We start from the raw sequence: 16,560 nt of genomic DNA, 5'->3' as shown, positions 1-16,560 counted from the left end.
GCCTATCAGGATGTGCCCACACTTCTTAGGATTCTTCATTGGCTGAATGAAATCAAACTGGCTCATAGCATTATGGGAACTTCCGATTCCGGTATTCGATATGCTAAAAGTATCGGAACTCAGTATCGGAATTCCGATACCGCGAATATCGGCCGATACTCGATATTTGCAGTATCGGAATGCTCAACACTAGTGAGGACGATGAAACCCGTAGAAATGAGAGGCTTGGAGAGTGAGTGTGTATACATCACATCACCAAATATATACTGAGACGTGGGTTATATGTTTTTTCTATTAGTCACCTTCTGACTATCCTTCAGGGGGTGAATTATGGGTATAGTTTTACATTTGGAGTTAATAAAGTTTAGTTTTATCCTTTTGTCAGCAAGCATGAGGAATGACAAGAGACAACCCTTTTAAGAAGATCCAATTTTCGTTAAAACTATTCCAACATTATGAACATAAAAGGTTTCTCCCCTATGTGACATCTCTTATGTTTATTAACAGTTGATTTCCAAGTAAAATATTTCCCACATTAAGAAAATGAAAAAGGCTTCTCCTCTGTGTGAGTTCTCTGGTGACTAACAAGACGCTCTTTCCGGTTAAAACATTTCCCACATACTGAACAGGAAAAAGGCTTCTCCCCTGTATGAGTTCTCTGGTGACTAACAAGACGCTCTTTCCGGTTAAAACATTTCCCACATACTGAACAGGAAAAAGGCTTCTCCCCTGTATGAGTTCTCTGGTGACTAGCAAGAGGTGATTTCTGGTTGAAACATTTCCCACATTCTGAACAGGAAAAAGGCTTCTCCCCTGTATGAGTTCTCTGATGACTAACAAGAGGTGATTTCTGGTTGAAACATGTGCCACATTCTGAACAGGAAAAAGGCTTCTCCCCTGTATGAATTTTCTGGTGACTAAAAAGATGCGATTTCTGGTTGAAACATTTCCCACATTCTGAACAGGAAAAAGGCTTCTCCCCTGTGTGAGTTCTCTGGTGACTAACAAGAACCGATTTTCGGTTAAAATATTTCCCACATTCTGAACAGGAAAAAGGCTTCTCCCCTGTGTGAGTTTTCTGGTGACTAACAAGATGTGATTTACGTGGAAAAGATTTCTCACATTCTGAACAAGAAAAAGGCTTCTCCCCTGTGTGACTGCTCTGATGACTAACAAGAACCGATTTCCAGTTAAAACATTTCCCACATTCTGAACAGGAAAAAGGCTTCTCCCCTGTGTGAGTTTTCTGATGACTAACAAGATGTGATTTACGTGCAAAACATTTGTCACATTCTGAACAAGAAAAAGGCTTCTCCCCTATGTGACTGCTCTGATGACTAACAAGAACTGATTTCCAGTTAAAACATTTCTCACATTCTGAACAAGAAAAAGGCTTCTCCCCTGTGTGGATTCTCTGGTGCTTAACATAATCCGATTGATTGCTAAAACATTTCCCACATTCTGAACAGGAAAAAGGCTTCTCCCCTGTGTGAGTCATTTGGTGTGTAACAAGATTCCCTTTCTTGTTAAAACATTTCCCACATTCTGAACAGGAAAAAGGCTTCTCCCCTGTGTGAGTTATTTGGTGTGTAACAAGATTCCCTTTCTTGTTAAAACATTTCCCACATTTTGAACAGGAAAAAGGCTTCTCTCCTGTGTGAATTCTCTGGTGTACATCAAGATTCCATTTCCAGTTAAAACATTTTCCACATTCTAAACATGAAAATGACTTCTTTGATTTAGGAGCTATATGTTTTTTAATGCCTCTTTTGTGACTTTGATTTTCCTTAGTAGTCGGTAATGAATCAGAAGATGGGACCTTTTCCATAGGATCAGATGACAGATTTTTGCTGTGAATGGATGATGGTATATCTGGAGTAACAGCAGTCACTTCAGTTGTATCTTGTAGGATCTCAAGATCATCACATTTAAAAATTGAAGATGTGAGCTGTCCTTCTGATCTCCTGGTACAGTCATCTGCTAAGATAAAAAAACAATTATTTTTTAATATAATATCCTCGAGTTTTATATTTTTGAATATTTCTACATAAACTGTTCTTAAAAATGGCAAGCTAAAAAACTTTATTTATCAAGACAATGACAGTTCACAGTCTAATAGAAAACCTTGCTGGATGAACCAGTAGTGTGTGGTGATCCCGATCCACTCCCCTGTCACATTTACTTTCCTTGCTTTGGCAACACTAAATGTATTTTGGTCCTGCCAATAAAGCCTATTTGAGTCTGGGTTCAACTGTTTGTTCATTCTGCCTCCCAAATATCAAATAAAAAGAAACCAATCAATGTTATGTAGGCAAAAATAATACCAATTCTCATCTCATAAAAAACAAGTCCCCACTTGAGTCCATCATCTCTCAATGGAAAAACAGAGGCTCCCACACTATTAGTGGCTGAAAGGCTGTTAAAAAAGCAACAAGGTTTCTATAAACCAATCCTGCAAAATCCGCTCTCACTTCTGAGCCTTGCAGTGTGCTCACACAACATTTAGAATCCCTGTATTCAGCAATATTATAGTGAGAAGAACCCACTTAATTTATGGTGTGTGTCTCCTGGAGCACAATCTGGGCACTATGTGTTGGGTGATAAAATGGCAAATGTGTAATTTTCACTCTCCAACATCCACTGCGTGTTAATTTCCGGAAAGTGGCTGTGGAGTCAAAATATTCAGTCCTCCTATAGATTATAACCCTGAGTGAATTAATTTATAAAATGGAATCACTTTATGGGGATTTCGACTATTCTGGTTTTCTGTAATTTAGTTATATTAGGGCTCCTGCATATGGTGTGTCCAATCTCATCTGGGATCTCCTCCTGCTGTCCAGCTGGAGTAATCTGCTCCCTACTTCAGCCGATTAGAAAGTACCACACCCTACTAATGCTCAAAGCACATGGCCAGAATCTGCCAGATACAGCGTTGTTCTCCTTGTTAGGGTTGGCGGAACGCATCAAGTATAAATAATAGTAGGTGCGTTCGCCGCCCGGGGTCCACCGTGCGGTAGGTGACAAGACCGCTGCTGAACAATGGCAGATGCACCTAGTAGGTGCGGGACTGTGCTTGGGTTAACGTCACCCGAACGCTAAAGCAAAGGCACAGGCCCTATTAGCGTCACAGAGGCCTGCGTGTGGCGTCACAGCCGCGAACACCAATAGTTGCTGTTACTACAGCGAAGCGGCAGAGAAAAGCCGCAAGCGTCGGCGCCGAGGACCGGGCGCCGACGGACGCTAGTGTAGATGTGGAGCAAGTGGCGTGTAGCTTGCCACAACCCTGGAGCTGACTATTCACACTCGGTCACCACTCGCAATATCAGAGGGTAGGGGTTTCATAATGAGTCAGACACCAGTCCATACATCCATCACCATACACACAGAATAATATGCTACACTAGCGCATGGCCGAGCCGCCATGCGGGCTTTTTATAGCCATGCGCTTCCGGGACCTTCCAGTACTTTGGGAAGGACCAATCAGATCTGACATAGGACCTGCACATGTGACCCCTGCTCTCCACTGAGAGGACAAGTTGTGGGCATGCCCAGTAGCACGGCACGAGGACTTAGCCTCTGGAGCAGTTCCCTGCAAAGCAGGTTGCGCTACCATTGCTGCACCAGAGGTGGCAGCAACATCCAGGCTCACAGAACGAGTCTGAGGGGAATGCCTGGCTCGCTGTGATTGCTGAGCAGGAGTCTGAGCGGTCGGAGGAGAATGAGAGACCGCAGGATGTCTGGCTCTGGATTCCTGCTGTGCAGTACCAGGAATCTGACGCCGTACAGTCCTCTGTGCTCAGCTCGCGGCTTGTGTATTTGTCTCCTGTTGTGACCGTGGCCCGTTTACTGACTACTCTTGTGTCTTCTGATTCTGCATTCTGTCCTTCTCACATAAGTGAGGCAGGACAATCCCACCACAATCAAACAGAATGAACAGGTAAAAAAAAGACATAGAATAAAGAAATATATTACATCCTCAACAACAATGTATGAACAAGGGGAGAACTCCAACAGTAAACTGGAGATGCACTCATTAATGGTGGAGCATTGGAGCTACTATGGGTCCTGACCAGAAGATTAGAGAAAATAATATTGCTCCCCATTTCAGGAGAGATTGTGCAGTAATCTGAATTTCTTAGGATCGAAAACAATATAATTTATGACATTGAGTGAATCCATGAAACCAGGGCTCGAGCCATGCCAACACATCTCCTGCAGGCGTGAATAAATATATATTACAGCCATCAGCCACACACCGCTTAGAGATATATCATGGCACAGGTGTAATGGCTTTCCTGTAGTTTATCACAATCCTCCTTGAAATTAGTTTTATTACAAACTGAAAAGTCAGCAGGCCCGGATTGATAATCTGCCCAGGCGGTCAGATGCCTGCTGGGCCGGCTCTGAGCTTCAAAATGGGCCACTGGCCCTTTAGAACTTCTGTACAGGCCCTGGTGCGTGTGTACTCTCTCGGTGCACGCATTGACCAGGGCCATGGCGGCCCGTGTCAGATCGTGAACATGGCCCTCGTCAGTGCTGAGAAGCAGGATAGTGCGCACTAGGGCCTGTGCAGAAGTTTGAAAAGCCTGCTGCCACAGCCTTCTCCTGAAGCTTTCCCAGGGGATTTGTTCCTTCCTGTCCCACAGTGGCTGCCAAGTGCTGCTGCTGCGGTGGTGGTGGTGGTGCTGGCGGCGGCTCCTCCACCCAGCTGGCCCCCCCTGATCCCAGAGGACGGGGGTGCAGCCGGGCAGGCACTGAAAGCTGGACGCATCAAGAGGATGGTGCGGCTGGCAACGGAGCTCCTGCTGCTGCTGGGACTTGTGCTGCTCACATTGCACATCACTGTGCTGCGAGGGAGTCCTGCCAGCCCGGCCAATGTCAGCAGCCAGCGCCAGGTGAGTCTGCTCCTGGCTACCGCACTCCCAGAAAGTTTAGGAAAACTTTACTTGATGCAGGGACAGAGATAAGTGATGGATGATGCCACCTGCGGCTCAAACCCTGGGTGCAGTGTGAACATGATGATGTGGGGAGGGGGGGAAAGGGGAACTGCACATGATGATGTGGGGAGGGGATTAAAGGTTGACTACACATGGTGATGTGGAGAGGGGGATTAAAGGGAGACTGCACATGAAGTGGGGGCTAAAAGAAACTGCAAAGCATGACATGGGGTAAAGGGAACTGCACATGATGATGTGGAGGGTTAAAGGGGGACTGCTCATGATGATGTGGGGAGGGGGCTAAAGGGGGACTGCACATGATTAAGTGGGGGAGGGGACGGGAGGCTGCAAATGATGAATTGAGAGAGTGTTAAGAGGGACAGCAATTGAATTGAAAGTGGGGGGGTGGGGATAGCAAATGATGATTTGGAGAGAGAGCAAATAATGAATTTTTAGGGTGGGGGAGTAAATGATGTATTGAATGTGGGGGTAGAGCTGTTGATAATGAATAGAGGGTGGGAGTGAGAAGACATGACAATGAATTGGGGGGAAGGGGCACGTAAATATAATGAGTCTGGGGAGCAGGAAGTACATAGTGAGGGGCGTTGAGTATGCAGTGACTGGTAATGAATTGTCGAAGAGAGTACAGGTGGTAATTAATTTATATATTTATTAGGTGGGGAAAGTGGCTATGCATAGCTAGAAGGGGCTCAGTGGCGTATTATAATTTATATTCGGAATGGTGGGTTGCATAATAACCAATTATATATTAATGGTGGATGCATATCTGTATTCAGATGTGTAGTGTAGAAGAAAGGAAAAAAGAGGGGAATGTGCTCTGGAAGCCGTGCTGTAGGTAACTGTGTTATTTTATGCAAAGATGAGTCCTGGCTGGAAGAATTGATGGCGGTCTGCGCTGCATGAAAAAGAAAAGCAAAGATAAAGGACTTCAGCTAGAGACATCAACGATAAGTCAGTGTGTTACCTGTACACTTACACTATACACTATATACAAAGCTCCTGTGTATAATGTCACCAGTGATCACTGTATTACCTGTACACTGATACTGTATACTATATACAGAGCTTCTGTGTATAATGTCACCGGTGATCACTGTATTACCTGTACATTGATACTGTATACTATGTACAGAGTTCCTGTGTATAATGTCACTTAGGATTGTTTTTTTTAATTAATGTTCAGTATTGTAGTATTCAGTCACTATGTGGTGGTAATATGTGGTCTGGTCATGGTGTGATGGTATTTGTCCCTTGTATGTTTTATTCATAGTCATTTAAAAAAAATTATGTGACTCATTCCCTTAACCCCTTCCTGACATCCGACGTACTATCCCGTCCACGGTACCCGGGCCTGTATGACCGTGGACGGGATAGTACGTCTACCGCGATCAGCGGCGCCCACGTGGTGAGCGCCGCTGATCGCGGCTGGGTGTCAGCTGATTATCACAGCTGACACCCGGCACAATGTGTCAGGGGCGGTCACGGACCGCCCCCCGACACGTTAACCCCTTGCACACCGCGATCAAACACGATCGCGGTGTACCGGGGGTTAAAGGGAAGCATCGGCAGGGAGGGGCTCCCTCCGTGCTTCCCTGAGCCCCCCACGGCAGCGAAATGTGCAGCGCTGCTGCGGGGGGCTCCTTTCCTCCAGGCCCCCGAATCCAAGATGGCGACGGGGGCCTTCGGGGGCCTGAGGAAGCTGGCTTCCTCAGTGCCTGCAAAGCGCAGGCATGAGGAAGTCTTCTTCAATGCCTGTGACAGATTGCTAATCTGTCACAGTGATCTGTGATGTGACAGATCAGCGATCTGTCACAGGACAGTGATGTCCCACCTGGGACTATTTAATAAAGTAAAAAAAAACAATAAAAAAAAGTGTAAAAATAATTTTAAAAAAATCGCCAAATATATTCGAAAAAAAAAAAAATATTCCCCCATAAAATCCATTTTTTGGAAATAATAAAAAAACAAAACAATAAAAGTACACATATTAGGTATCACCGCGTCCGTAACGACCCGCCCTATAAAACTGTCCCATTAGTTAACCCCTTTAGCGAACCCCTTAAAAAATAAAAATAAAAAACGAAGCAAAAAATAATGATTTATTATCATACCGCCAAACAAAAAGTGTAATAACGCGCGATCAAAAAGACGCATATAAATATCCATGGTACCGCTGAAAATGTCATCTTGTCCCGCAAAAAACGAGCCGCCAAACAGCATCATCAGCGAAAAAATAAAAAAGTTATAGCTCGCTGAATAAAGCGATGCAAAAATAATTATTTTTTATATAAAATAGTTTTCATTGCATAAAACCGACAAAACATAAAAAAACGACCTAAATGAGGTATCGCTGTAACCGTACTGACCCGAAGAATAAAACCGCTTTATCAATTTTACCGCACGCGGAACAGTGTAAACGCACCCCCCCAAAAGAAATTCATGAAACGCTGGTTTTTGTTCATTCTGCGTCCCAAAAATCGGAATAAAAAGCGATCAAAAAATTCCACGTGCCCGAAAATGGTACCAATAAAAACGTCAACTCGTCCCGCAAAAAATAAGACCTCACATGACTCGGTGGGTCAAAATACGGAAAAATTATAGCTCTCAATATGTGGTGATGCAAAAACTATTTTTACAATAAAAAGCGTCTTTTAGCGTGCGACAGCCGCCAAACATAAAAACCGCCATAAATAGTAAATCAAACCCCCCGTTATCACCCCCTTAGTTAGGGAAAAATAATAAAATAAAAAAAATGTATATATTTCCATTTTTCCATTAGGGTTAGGGTTAGGGTTAGGGCTAGGGGTGTGTTGGGGTAGGGTTAGGGCTAGGGTTAGGGTTAGGGCTAGGGTTAGGGCTAGGGTTAGGGCTAGGGTTAGGGCTAGGGCTAGGGGCGTGTTGGGGTTCGGGTTGGAGTTAGAATTGGGGGTTTCCACTGTTTGGGCACATCAGGGGCTCTCCAAATGCAACATGGCGTCTGATCTCAATTCCAGCCAATTCTGAGTTGAAAAAGTCAAAAGGTGCTCCTTCCCTTCCAAGCTCTGCCATGCGCCCAAACAGTGTTTTACCCCCACATGTAGGGTATCAGCCTACTCAGGACAAATTGCAAAACAATTTTTGGGGTCCAATTTCTCCTGTTACCCTTAGGAAAATAAAAAATTGGGGGCAAAAATATCATTTTTGTGGAAAAAAATGATTTTTTTATTTTCACGTCCGAGTGTTATAAACTTCTGTGAAGCACTTGGGGGTTCAAAGTGCTCACCACACAGCTAGATAAGTTCCGTGGGGGGTCTAGTGTCCAAAATGGGGTCACTTGTGGGGAGTTTCAATAGTTTAGGTACATCAGGGGCTCTCCAAACGCACATGACACCCGCAGACCATTCCATCAAAGTCTGCATTCCAAAACGTCACTGCTTCCCTTCCGAGCCCCGACGTGTTTCCATACAGTAGTTTTCTCCCACATATGGGGTGTCAGCGTACTCAGGACAAATTGGACAACAACTTTTGGGGGTCCAATTTCTCCTTTTACCCTTGGGAAAATGAAAAAATTGGGGACTAATTGATCATGTTTGTGGAAAAAAATACGATTTTTTTATTTTCATGCCCGGGCATTATAAACTTCTGTGAAGCCCTTGGGGGTTCAAAGTGCTCGCCACACATCTAGATAAGTTCATTGGGGGGTCTAGTTTACAAAATGGTGTCATTTGTGGGGGGTTTCCACTGTTTAGGTACATTAGGGGCTCTCCAAAGGCAACATGACACCCGCAGACCATTCCATCAAAGTCTGCATTCCAAAACGTCACTACTTCCCTTCCGAGCCCCGACGTGTGCCCATACAGTAGTTTTCTCCCACGTATGGGGTATCAGCATACTCAGGACAAATTGGACAACAACTTTTGGGGTCCAATTTCTCCTGGTACCCTTGGGAAAATAAAAAAATGGTGACTAAAAGATCATGTTTGTGGAAAAAATACGAATTTTTTATTTTCACGCCCAGGCGTTGTAAACTTCTGTGAAGCACTGGGGGGGTCAAAGTGCTCACCACACATCTAGATAAGTTCCTTAGGGGGTCTAGTTTCCAAAATGGTGTCATTTGTGGGGGGGTTCCACTGTTTTGGTACATCAGGAGTTTTCCAAACGCGACATGGTGTCCGATCTCAATTCCAGCCAAAAACGTCAAATGGCGCTGCTTCCCTTCCGAGCTCTGCCATGCGCCCAAATAGTGGTTTACCCCCACATGTGGGGTATCAGCGTACTCAGGACAAATTGCACAATAACTTTTAGGGTCCTGTTACCCTTGGAAAAATAAGAATTGAGGGTGAAAAGATCATTTTTGTGGAAAAAATATGATTTTTTAATTGTATGGCTTTATGTTATAAACTTCTGTGAAGCCCATGGGGGTTCAAAGTTCTCACCACACATCTAGATAAGTTCCTTAGGGGGTCTAGTTTCCAAAATGGTGTCATTTGTGGGGGGTTTCCACTGTTTTGGTACATCAGGAGTTTTCCAAACGCGACATGGTGTCCGATCTCAATTCCAGCCAAAAACGTCAAATAGCGCTGCTTCCCTTTCGAGCTCTGCCATGCGCCCAAATAGTGGTTTACCCCCACATGTGGGGTATCAGCGTACTCAGGACAAATTGCACAATAACTTTTAGGGTCCTGTTACCCTTGAAAAAATAAGAATTGAGGGTGAAAAGATCATTTTTGTGGAAAAAATATGATTTTTTAATTGTATGGCTTTATGTTATAAACTTCTGTGAAGCCCATGGGGGTTCAAAGTTCTCACCACACATCTAGATAAGTTCCTTAGGGGGTCTAGTTTCCAAAATGGTGTCATTTGTGGGGGGTTTCCACTGTTTTGGTACATCAGGGGTTTTCCAAACGCGACATGGTGTCCGATCTCAATTCCAGCCAAAAACGTCAAATGGCGCTGCTTCCCTTCCGAGCTCTGCCATGCGCCCAAATAGTGGTTTACCCCCAAATGTGGGGTATCAGCGTACTCAGGACAAATTGCACAATAACTTTTAGGGTCCTGTTACCCTTGGGAAAATAAAAATTGGGGTGAAAAGATCATTTTTGTGGAAAAAATATGATTTTTTAATTGTACCGCTGTACGTTATAAACTTCTGTAAAGCCCTTGTGGGTTCAAAGTTCTCACCACATATCTAGATAAGTTCCTTGGGGGGTCCAGTTTCCAAAATGGGGTCACTTGTAGGGGGTTTCAACTGTTTAGGTACATCAGGGACTCTCCAAACGTGACATGGCGTCCAATCTGAATTCCAGCCAATTTTGCATTGAAAAAGTCAAACGGCGCTCCTTCCATTCTGAGCTCTGCCATGCGCCGAAACAGTCGTTCCCCCCCACATATCAGGTATCTGCGTACTCATGATAAATTGCACAATAACTTTTGTAGTTCAATTTCTCCTGTTACCCTTGGTAAAATAAAAAAAATTGAACCTGAAGTATTTTTTTTATTAAAAAAAGTTAGATGTTCATTTTTTTTAAATATTCAAAAAAATTCCTGTGACGCACCTAAAGGGTTAATAAACTTCTTGAATGTGGTTTTGAGCACCTTAAGGGGTGCAGTTTTTAGAATGGTGTCACTTTTTGGTATTTTCTATCATATAGACCCCTCAAAGTGGCTTCAAATGTGATGTGGTCCTAAAAATAAAATGGTGTTGTAAAAATGAGAAATCGCTGGTCAACTTTTAACCCTTATAACTTCCTAACAAAAAAAAATTTTGGTTCCAAAATTGTGCTGATGTAAAGTAAACATGTGGGAAATGTTATTTATCAAGTTTTTTGTGTGCCGTATCTCTGTGATTTAAGGGCAAAAAAATTCAAAGTTGGAAAATTGCGAAATTTTCAAAATTTTCGCCAAATTTCCGTTTTTCTCACAAATAAACGCAAGTTATTTGATTGAAATTTTACCACTAACATGAAGTACAATATGTCATGAGAAAACAATGTCAGAATCACCGGGATCCATGGAAGCGTTCCAGAGTTATGACCTCATAAAGGTACAGTGGTCAGAATTGTAAAAATTGGCCCGGTCATGAACGTGCAAACCACCCTTGGGGGTGAAGGGGTTAAAGAAAGATACATAAAAATATATTTACATTTAATAGGTTAGAGTAGAGTAGAGTCGGCCAAAAAAGTCTACCGTGTGGTGGTGGCGGCTTAAAAATTCTTTTGGCCAGAACAAAAGCTGCTGGCTATGTATGTGATCTGGTGTTTGATGGGAACTGTTAATATCTGATTGATGAGGACGTGGTGAAGTTGAGTTTTTCCAAGAGTAAGCGGTGGGACTGTGGAAGGTTCGAAGAGTGGAGGCAGAGCTGGGGTGGAGCCTGGGTGTGGTCTCAAGGAGGCCCCAAAATTTTGCCAGTATGTGGCACTGAAATTCCTAGTGGCAGCGTTGCTGCTCATTACCACTTTTACTGTCCTGCATACACAACGCACAGTACCACTCCTCCTGTCCTGTATATATACACTGCTCAGTAGCACTTTTCCTGTCCTGTATATATACACTGCACAGTACCAACTTTTCCTGTCCTGTACATATACACTGCTCAGTACCACTTTTCCTGTCCTGTTCTTGGAGAGGCGACATTGGTCTTTGGGAGGGTTAATATTGGTTTATTATTTTCAGGAATACTATGGTAAAATAAGAAATGCTGTATTTTTCGGACTATAAGACGCACTTTTTTCCTTCCAAACTGTGGAGGAAAATGGGTGGTGCATCTTATAGTCCAGATGTACCGGCTCTGGCTGTGGTGGGGAGGTGGGGGAGTGGCATCGGCGGAGCAGTGGGTCACAGAGGCAGGAGCCGGTGGCTGCAGCTAAGGCTACTTTCACATTAGTGTACTTTAGTGCTGCACTTCGTGCGCAATAGAAACGCATGGAAAAAAATGCATCATGCGCTTTGCATGCATTTGTGGTTTTTAGGCGCATGCGTTTTAACCAGTTTCTAGCCATGTTAACTCTTAAACCGCATGCGATTTCAAACGCAGGCGTGCGCATGTCCATGTGCATGGCTGTGTTCCCTTAGACTGTAATGTGTTATTTTGGCGCATTCCATGTGCATGCGTTTCTTTTTACGCCGTTGGACGGACCCAAAGATGCAACAGGTTGCGTCGGGCGCGCTTAGGTGCACACTACAAAAAAACGCATGTGCACGAAAACGCATACGAACGCGTGCAAACGCTAGACCATGCGCCTGCCAGGGATGTCATAAGCTGCTTACAAGCTGATGGGCAGCTGCTGGAATACTCAGTACTCTGCACGCAGGGACTGTTTGCGCAGAGAGCAGTGAGTATTCCTTGCTCTTCAGTAGAGCGCAGTGTCAGCCAGAGCAGCAGGAAGGCTCCAGCTGAGACTGTGCACGCTACTAAAGAGCAGTGAATGCTCACTGCTCTCTGCGATGAACATTCCTGGCATGCAGAGAGCACTGAGTATTCTGGCAATGGCCCTTCGGCTTGAAAGCAGCGCATAACGTCCCTGCCAATCGCTGCTTACAAGTATAAAGCAGCTGCTGGCGTCGGAACAAGATGCTGCAAGGGAGCGCTGGGAAGGTAAGTGTAATGTTTGTTTTTTTATCTTTTCTGGTGGGGCCATGCATACCAGGATAAGGAAAGGATGGGATCAATCATATCAGGATAAGGATTGGGCCATACATACAAGGACTGGGATGGGGCCAGTCATAACAGGTAAAGGATGGAGCCCTGCAGACCAGGACAGGGATGGGGCCATGCATACCATTATATGGATGAGGGTGATCATTCCTGCCAGGATAAGGATGAGATGGACCATTCATGCCAGAATAGGGATGAGGAGCCATGCATACTAAGACGAGATGGGGCCCTGCATACCAGGATAGGGATGGAGTCATGCATACTAGGACGAGATGGGGACCCTGCATATCAGTATAGGTATGAGGGCGATCGTTCCTATCAGTATAGGGATGAGGAGGCCATGCAAACCAGGCCAGGGATGAGTTGGCATGCATACCATGATGGGGATGAGTTGGCATGCATACCATGATGGGGATGAGGGCCATGCATACCAGGATAGGGATGAGGGAGCCATGCATACCAGGATAGGGATGAGGGGCCATGTGTTTCAGGATGGAGGTGAGAGGACCATATTTACCAAGATATTAAGTACAGAATTGACCACATTTTTGCTTCAGTCTTTTTTTCCCCCTAATTTCCTCCTCTAAAACCTAGGTCCGTCTAATAGTCCGAAAAATACAGTGTATATATTGGAAAACCCATTTAAATGGATTATGCAAAGTAATCCCCTATCCTGAGACCTATGTAGTCGCTGGGGTACGACCACTGGGACCTCCATGATCCCGAGAACCGGCGATCTAAAGAAGAGGTCGATCATGCGCACTGAGGTGGCATTCACACATGGCACTTCAAATAACTCCTTTAAGATGTGTTGAAGGGCACGACAAAGTATAAGAAAATCCACTGATCGGGTGTGGGGGGGAGTGTTATAGTATGTGGGCTGGTGGGGTTTGTGTGGCAGGGCTGCTTTTTTATCCCAGTCCGTCACTGAAAGTCAGAATAAAGGGAAACTGTTGCTATTGTACAGAAATTCACACTTGACACTAACTGCACATTTAATGTTGTCAATCATAAAAGCAACTATTGGCCAGAAAGACAGGACCTGGTCTTGTAGGGACCATATGAGCACATTCAGTAGCACAGAAGGAAGAGAAGGTAGATTCATCCAATAAGATATCAGGATTCTAGGAAGCCAACAGCATCATTACCCTTCAATTTCTGATATAGACCCATCATAATACTTTTCTTCAAGTGATTTTCTAATTTAGCAGAACATTCTATGTACACTGTCATTTGGCTTTGTAGTTTACAGACATGGGCAGGTAACGGTCAGCATCTTCTAATCCCAGGGGGTAGATGGATCGTCCAGGTGATAAGTTCTATAGAAATGGGCTTTCAATACCCAAAGTCATTTGAACAGTTTTGGGTGAGGGATAATGTTGTAGTCTAGAGGCAAAATGGTGATCATGGTAATACGGCGGGACTACACCAACAATAACGAGGCCACAGCCGGTGACTGAGAAAAATCTGTGACTTCTCTGTATTTAGTTGTTACTACTCACCTGGGTAGTCATATGTAGGCATCTCCTCTTTACACCGCTCATCACCTCTCACATATGTCTTTGTAGCATTAATATGGGTCAGATCTTCACTCTGAAACAAATATTATAAAAGTCACAGACAGATGGAGAAGATACATCAATGATCAGCTCTAATCCTGCCATCTCCACCGCTCTCATTACACAAGTATAAAACATATAATACTGGTGGATAAAACAAGACTGAGCACAAGATCTTCACAGCCGTCACATCATACGGGAGATCTCATGACACCTTCTCTCCATATACCTGATGATCCTGAGGAACATAGGGATCTTCTTGTTTACAGTCCTGTGGAAGTAGAGGACGGGGACATCTCTGTGGTGTTGTCCTTTTACTGATTAGAACTGGAGGAAACACATACAGGGACTGAATTCATTCTTTTCATATAGATATAGGCCGAGTATGTTTAGTCCTGTCTATTACCTGGTGATGTGAGGGGCTGGGGAACCTCCATTATGACATCCTTGTACAGATCTTTGTGTCCTTCTAAATACTCCCACTCCTCCATGGAGAAATACACAGCGACATCCTGACACCTTATAGCAACCTGACACATACAATGATAACGTCATCCCCCGATCCCTTCATAGCGTTATTGTGTAATGTCCCAGCATTCCCAGCAGTGTCACCTCTCCAGTCAGCAGCTCAATCATCTTGTAGGTGAGTTCTAGGATCTTGTGGTCATTGATGTCCTCATGTATCAGGGAGTGAGGTGGAGGTCCCGTGATTGGGCTCAGGGTTCTTCTGCATCCCTCAGACACAGGGTCCTGACTGCGTTCACTAGAGGTCTTCTTCACTACTGTGTAATCCTGGTTATGGAGAGACACATTAATAAATCTCACTACAGACATTTCCAGAGTCCTCACCTCTCCAGTTCTGTCCATCTGTTATTCCCATAGATAAGAATGATGTAATGTGACGTCATCAGGATCTCTCACCTCTCCAGTAAGCCGGAAGAGGATCTCTAGGGTGAGGTGTAATATTTTCTCTGCCATCTTGTCTCTGTCCATATCTATCTTTGATGGGTAAATCAGGAAAATTCTCTTTTGTAGAAGATCGTCACTGAGGGATCCGATATTGTAGAGATCTGAATGAGAAGAAGATGAGCCGATGTAACATCATAAAAATCCTGTGTAATAATACAATTACTGGAGATAATAAGGGAAACATATGAGGAAATTATTTTACACTATTTTACATCTACTAATAAAACCTATATATTTAGGCCACAGACAACAAGCAGTTTCCTCCTCGGAGTCGGCAGCTGAATACGTTTCTCATAGACTCATCTTCCATAACGCTAATTCTCGTCTCATTTACCGACACTGGAATCGGCATTAGCAATACTGCAGGAGATATTCATTACACGTGACAGGAGAAATAACTACTTTATGATGAGGACGACATCTTCATCTTCTACTACGGCTCTAGAAACATATTTGGCCAGAGTCCGTCACTGACTCCATCCCCACCGGCCGTCTATATGAAGGTTTCCCATCTTCCCCGCACTGTAATCTTCAATCATATTAGATTTCATGTCTGATTCACACACAGAAGTTTGAGGTTTTTATAAAAGCTTTTATGTAAGAACATCAAGACAGAAGTTATTTGCTGCCAATGTCTACATGTAATCTTCCATATATTACATGGAAAACACCAAAAAAAAGTGTGAAAATATTCCTAAAATAATTATAGTGAAGTGTTGAGGCACCAAATAGAAAGTTTTTACCCAGTATATGAACACATTGAACCAATGTTACAACCTCCACTATATTAAATCTTCAGGGTGACTATTTATAATCAAGACAATGGAATGAAGAAAATCAGAACTCACCCCTTTTGGAAGATACTTCAGTCCTTTTTAATTTATTTCATTCAGGACAATGACAAAAAGTTCAACAGTGCTAGCAGCGTCACGGCAGGTGCAGTGATTTCCAAAAAAAAAAAAAAAAAAGATATGATGGGCAAACGTTTTGGACTTAATTTGCGCTTCTACTGGTCCGTGTTCCACTGGTCTAAGAATATGGACCAGTAGAAGGACTTAAGTATCTTCTAAAAGGGGTGAGTGCTGACTTTCTCCATTCCGTTATCTTGATTACAAAAATAAAATTGAGGATGGTGGTACTGTGGGAACATTATACAGTGTGTGGGGTGTTATGATTGGGTCACCGAGGAGGAGAGCAAGACCAAGCTAAGCCACAGAAAACCAGAGAGGTTGCTAACTAAGCAGATTGCAGACCCCTGATCCTATCCACACAACTAGCAGTAGCCGTGGAGTGTACCTATGATGATCCTAGATGCCTCGACACAGCCGGAGAACTAAATAAGCCTAAAGCAAGAATGGGGAAATCTGAACTGCCCCAGAGCAGACCCCAAAGGAATAGATAGCCCCAAAACATATATTGTCGGTGAGACAAGATGAAA

At 43.9% G+C, this 16,560-nt stretch overlaps 1 protein-coding gene across 6 annotated transcripts in view; it reads right to left on the bottom strand.

Annotated features, from left to right (window-relative positions):
• Positions 1-482: 482 nt before the first annotated feature.
• Positions 483-16,560, bottom strand: part of LOC141094236 (uncharacterized) — a 93,643-nt gene continuing 77,565 nt past the window's right edge. For 5 of the 6 annotated variants that reach the window (XM_073580049.1, XM_073580050.1, XM_073580048.1 and 2 more), the window contains 6 exons: positions 15,075-15,223; positions 14,766-14,945; positions 14,560-14,683; positions 14,383-14,480; positions 14,097-14,187; positions 483-1,980 (listed from right to left, as the gene is read on the bottom strand). In XM_073580049.1, the coding sequence (XP_073436150.1) occupies positions 536-1,980; positions 14,097-14,187; positions 14,383-14,480; positions 14,560-14,683; positions 14,766-14,945; positions 15,075-15,223 (2,087 nt within the window). In that variant the 3' untranslated portion in view covers positions 483-535. The remainder of the gene's footprint in view (positions 1,981-14,096; positions 14,188-14,382; positions 14,481-14,559; positions 14,684-14,765; positions 14,946-15,074; positions 15,224-16,560) is intronic. The other variant, XM_073580046.1, reaches the window with a different exon arrangement.

Source organism: Dendrobates tinctorius, unplaced genomic scaffold (assembly GCF_039654945.1).
Source record: "Dendrobates tinctorius isolate UK_male_01 unplaced genomic scaffold, ASM3965494v1 ptg000063l, whole genome shotgun sequence".
Taxonomy (NCBI): Eukaryota; Metazoa; Chordata; class Amphibia; order Anura; family Dendrobatidae; genus Dendrobates; species Dendrobates tinctorius.
The sequence above is the reverse complement of the archived record's forward strand: the minus strand, read 5'-3'. Positions and strand labels throughout refer to the sequence as shown.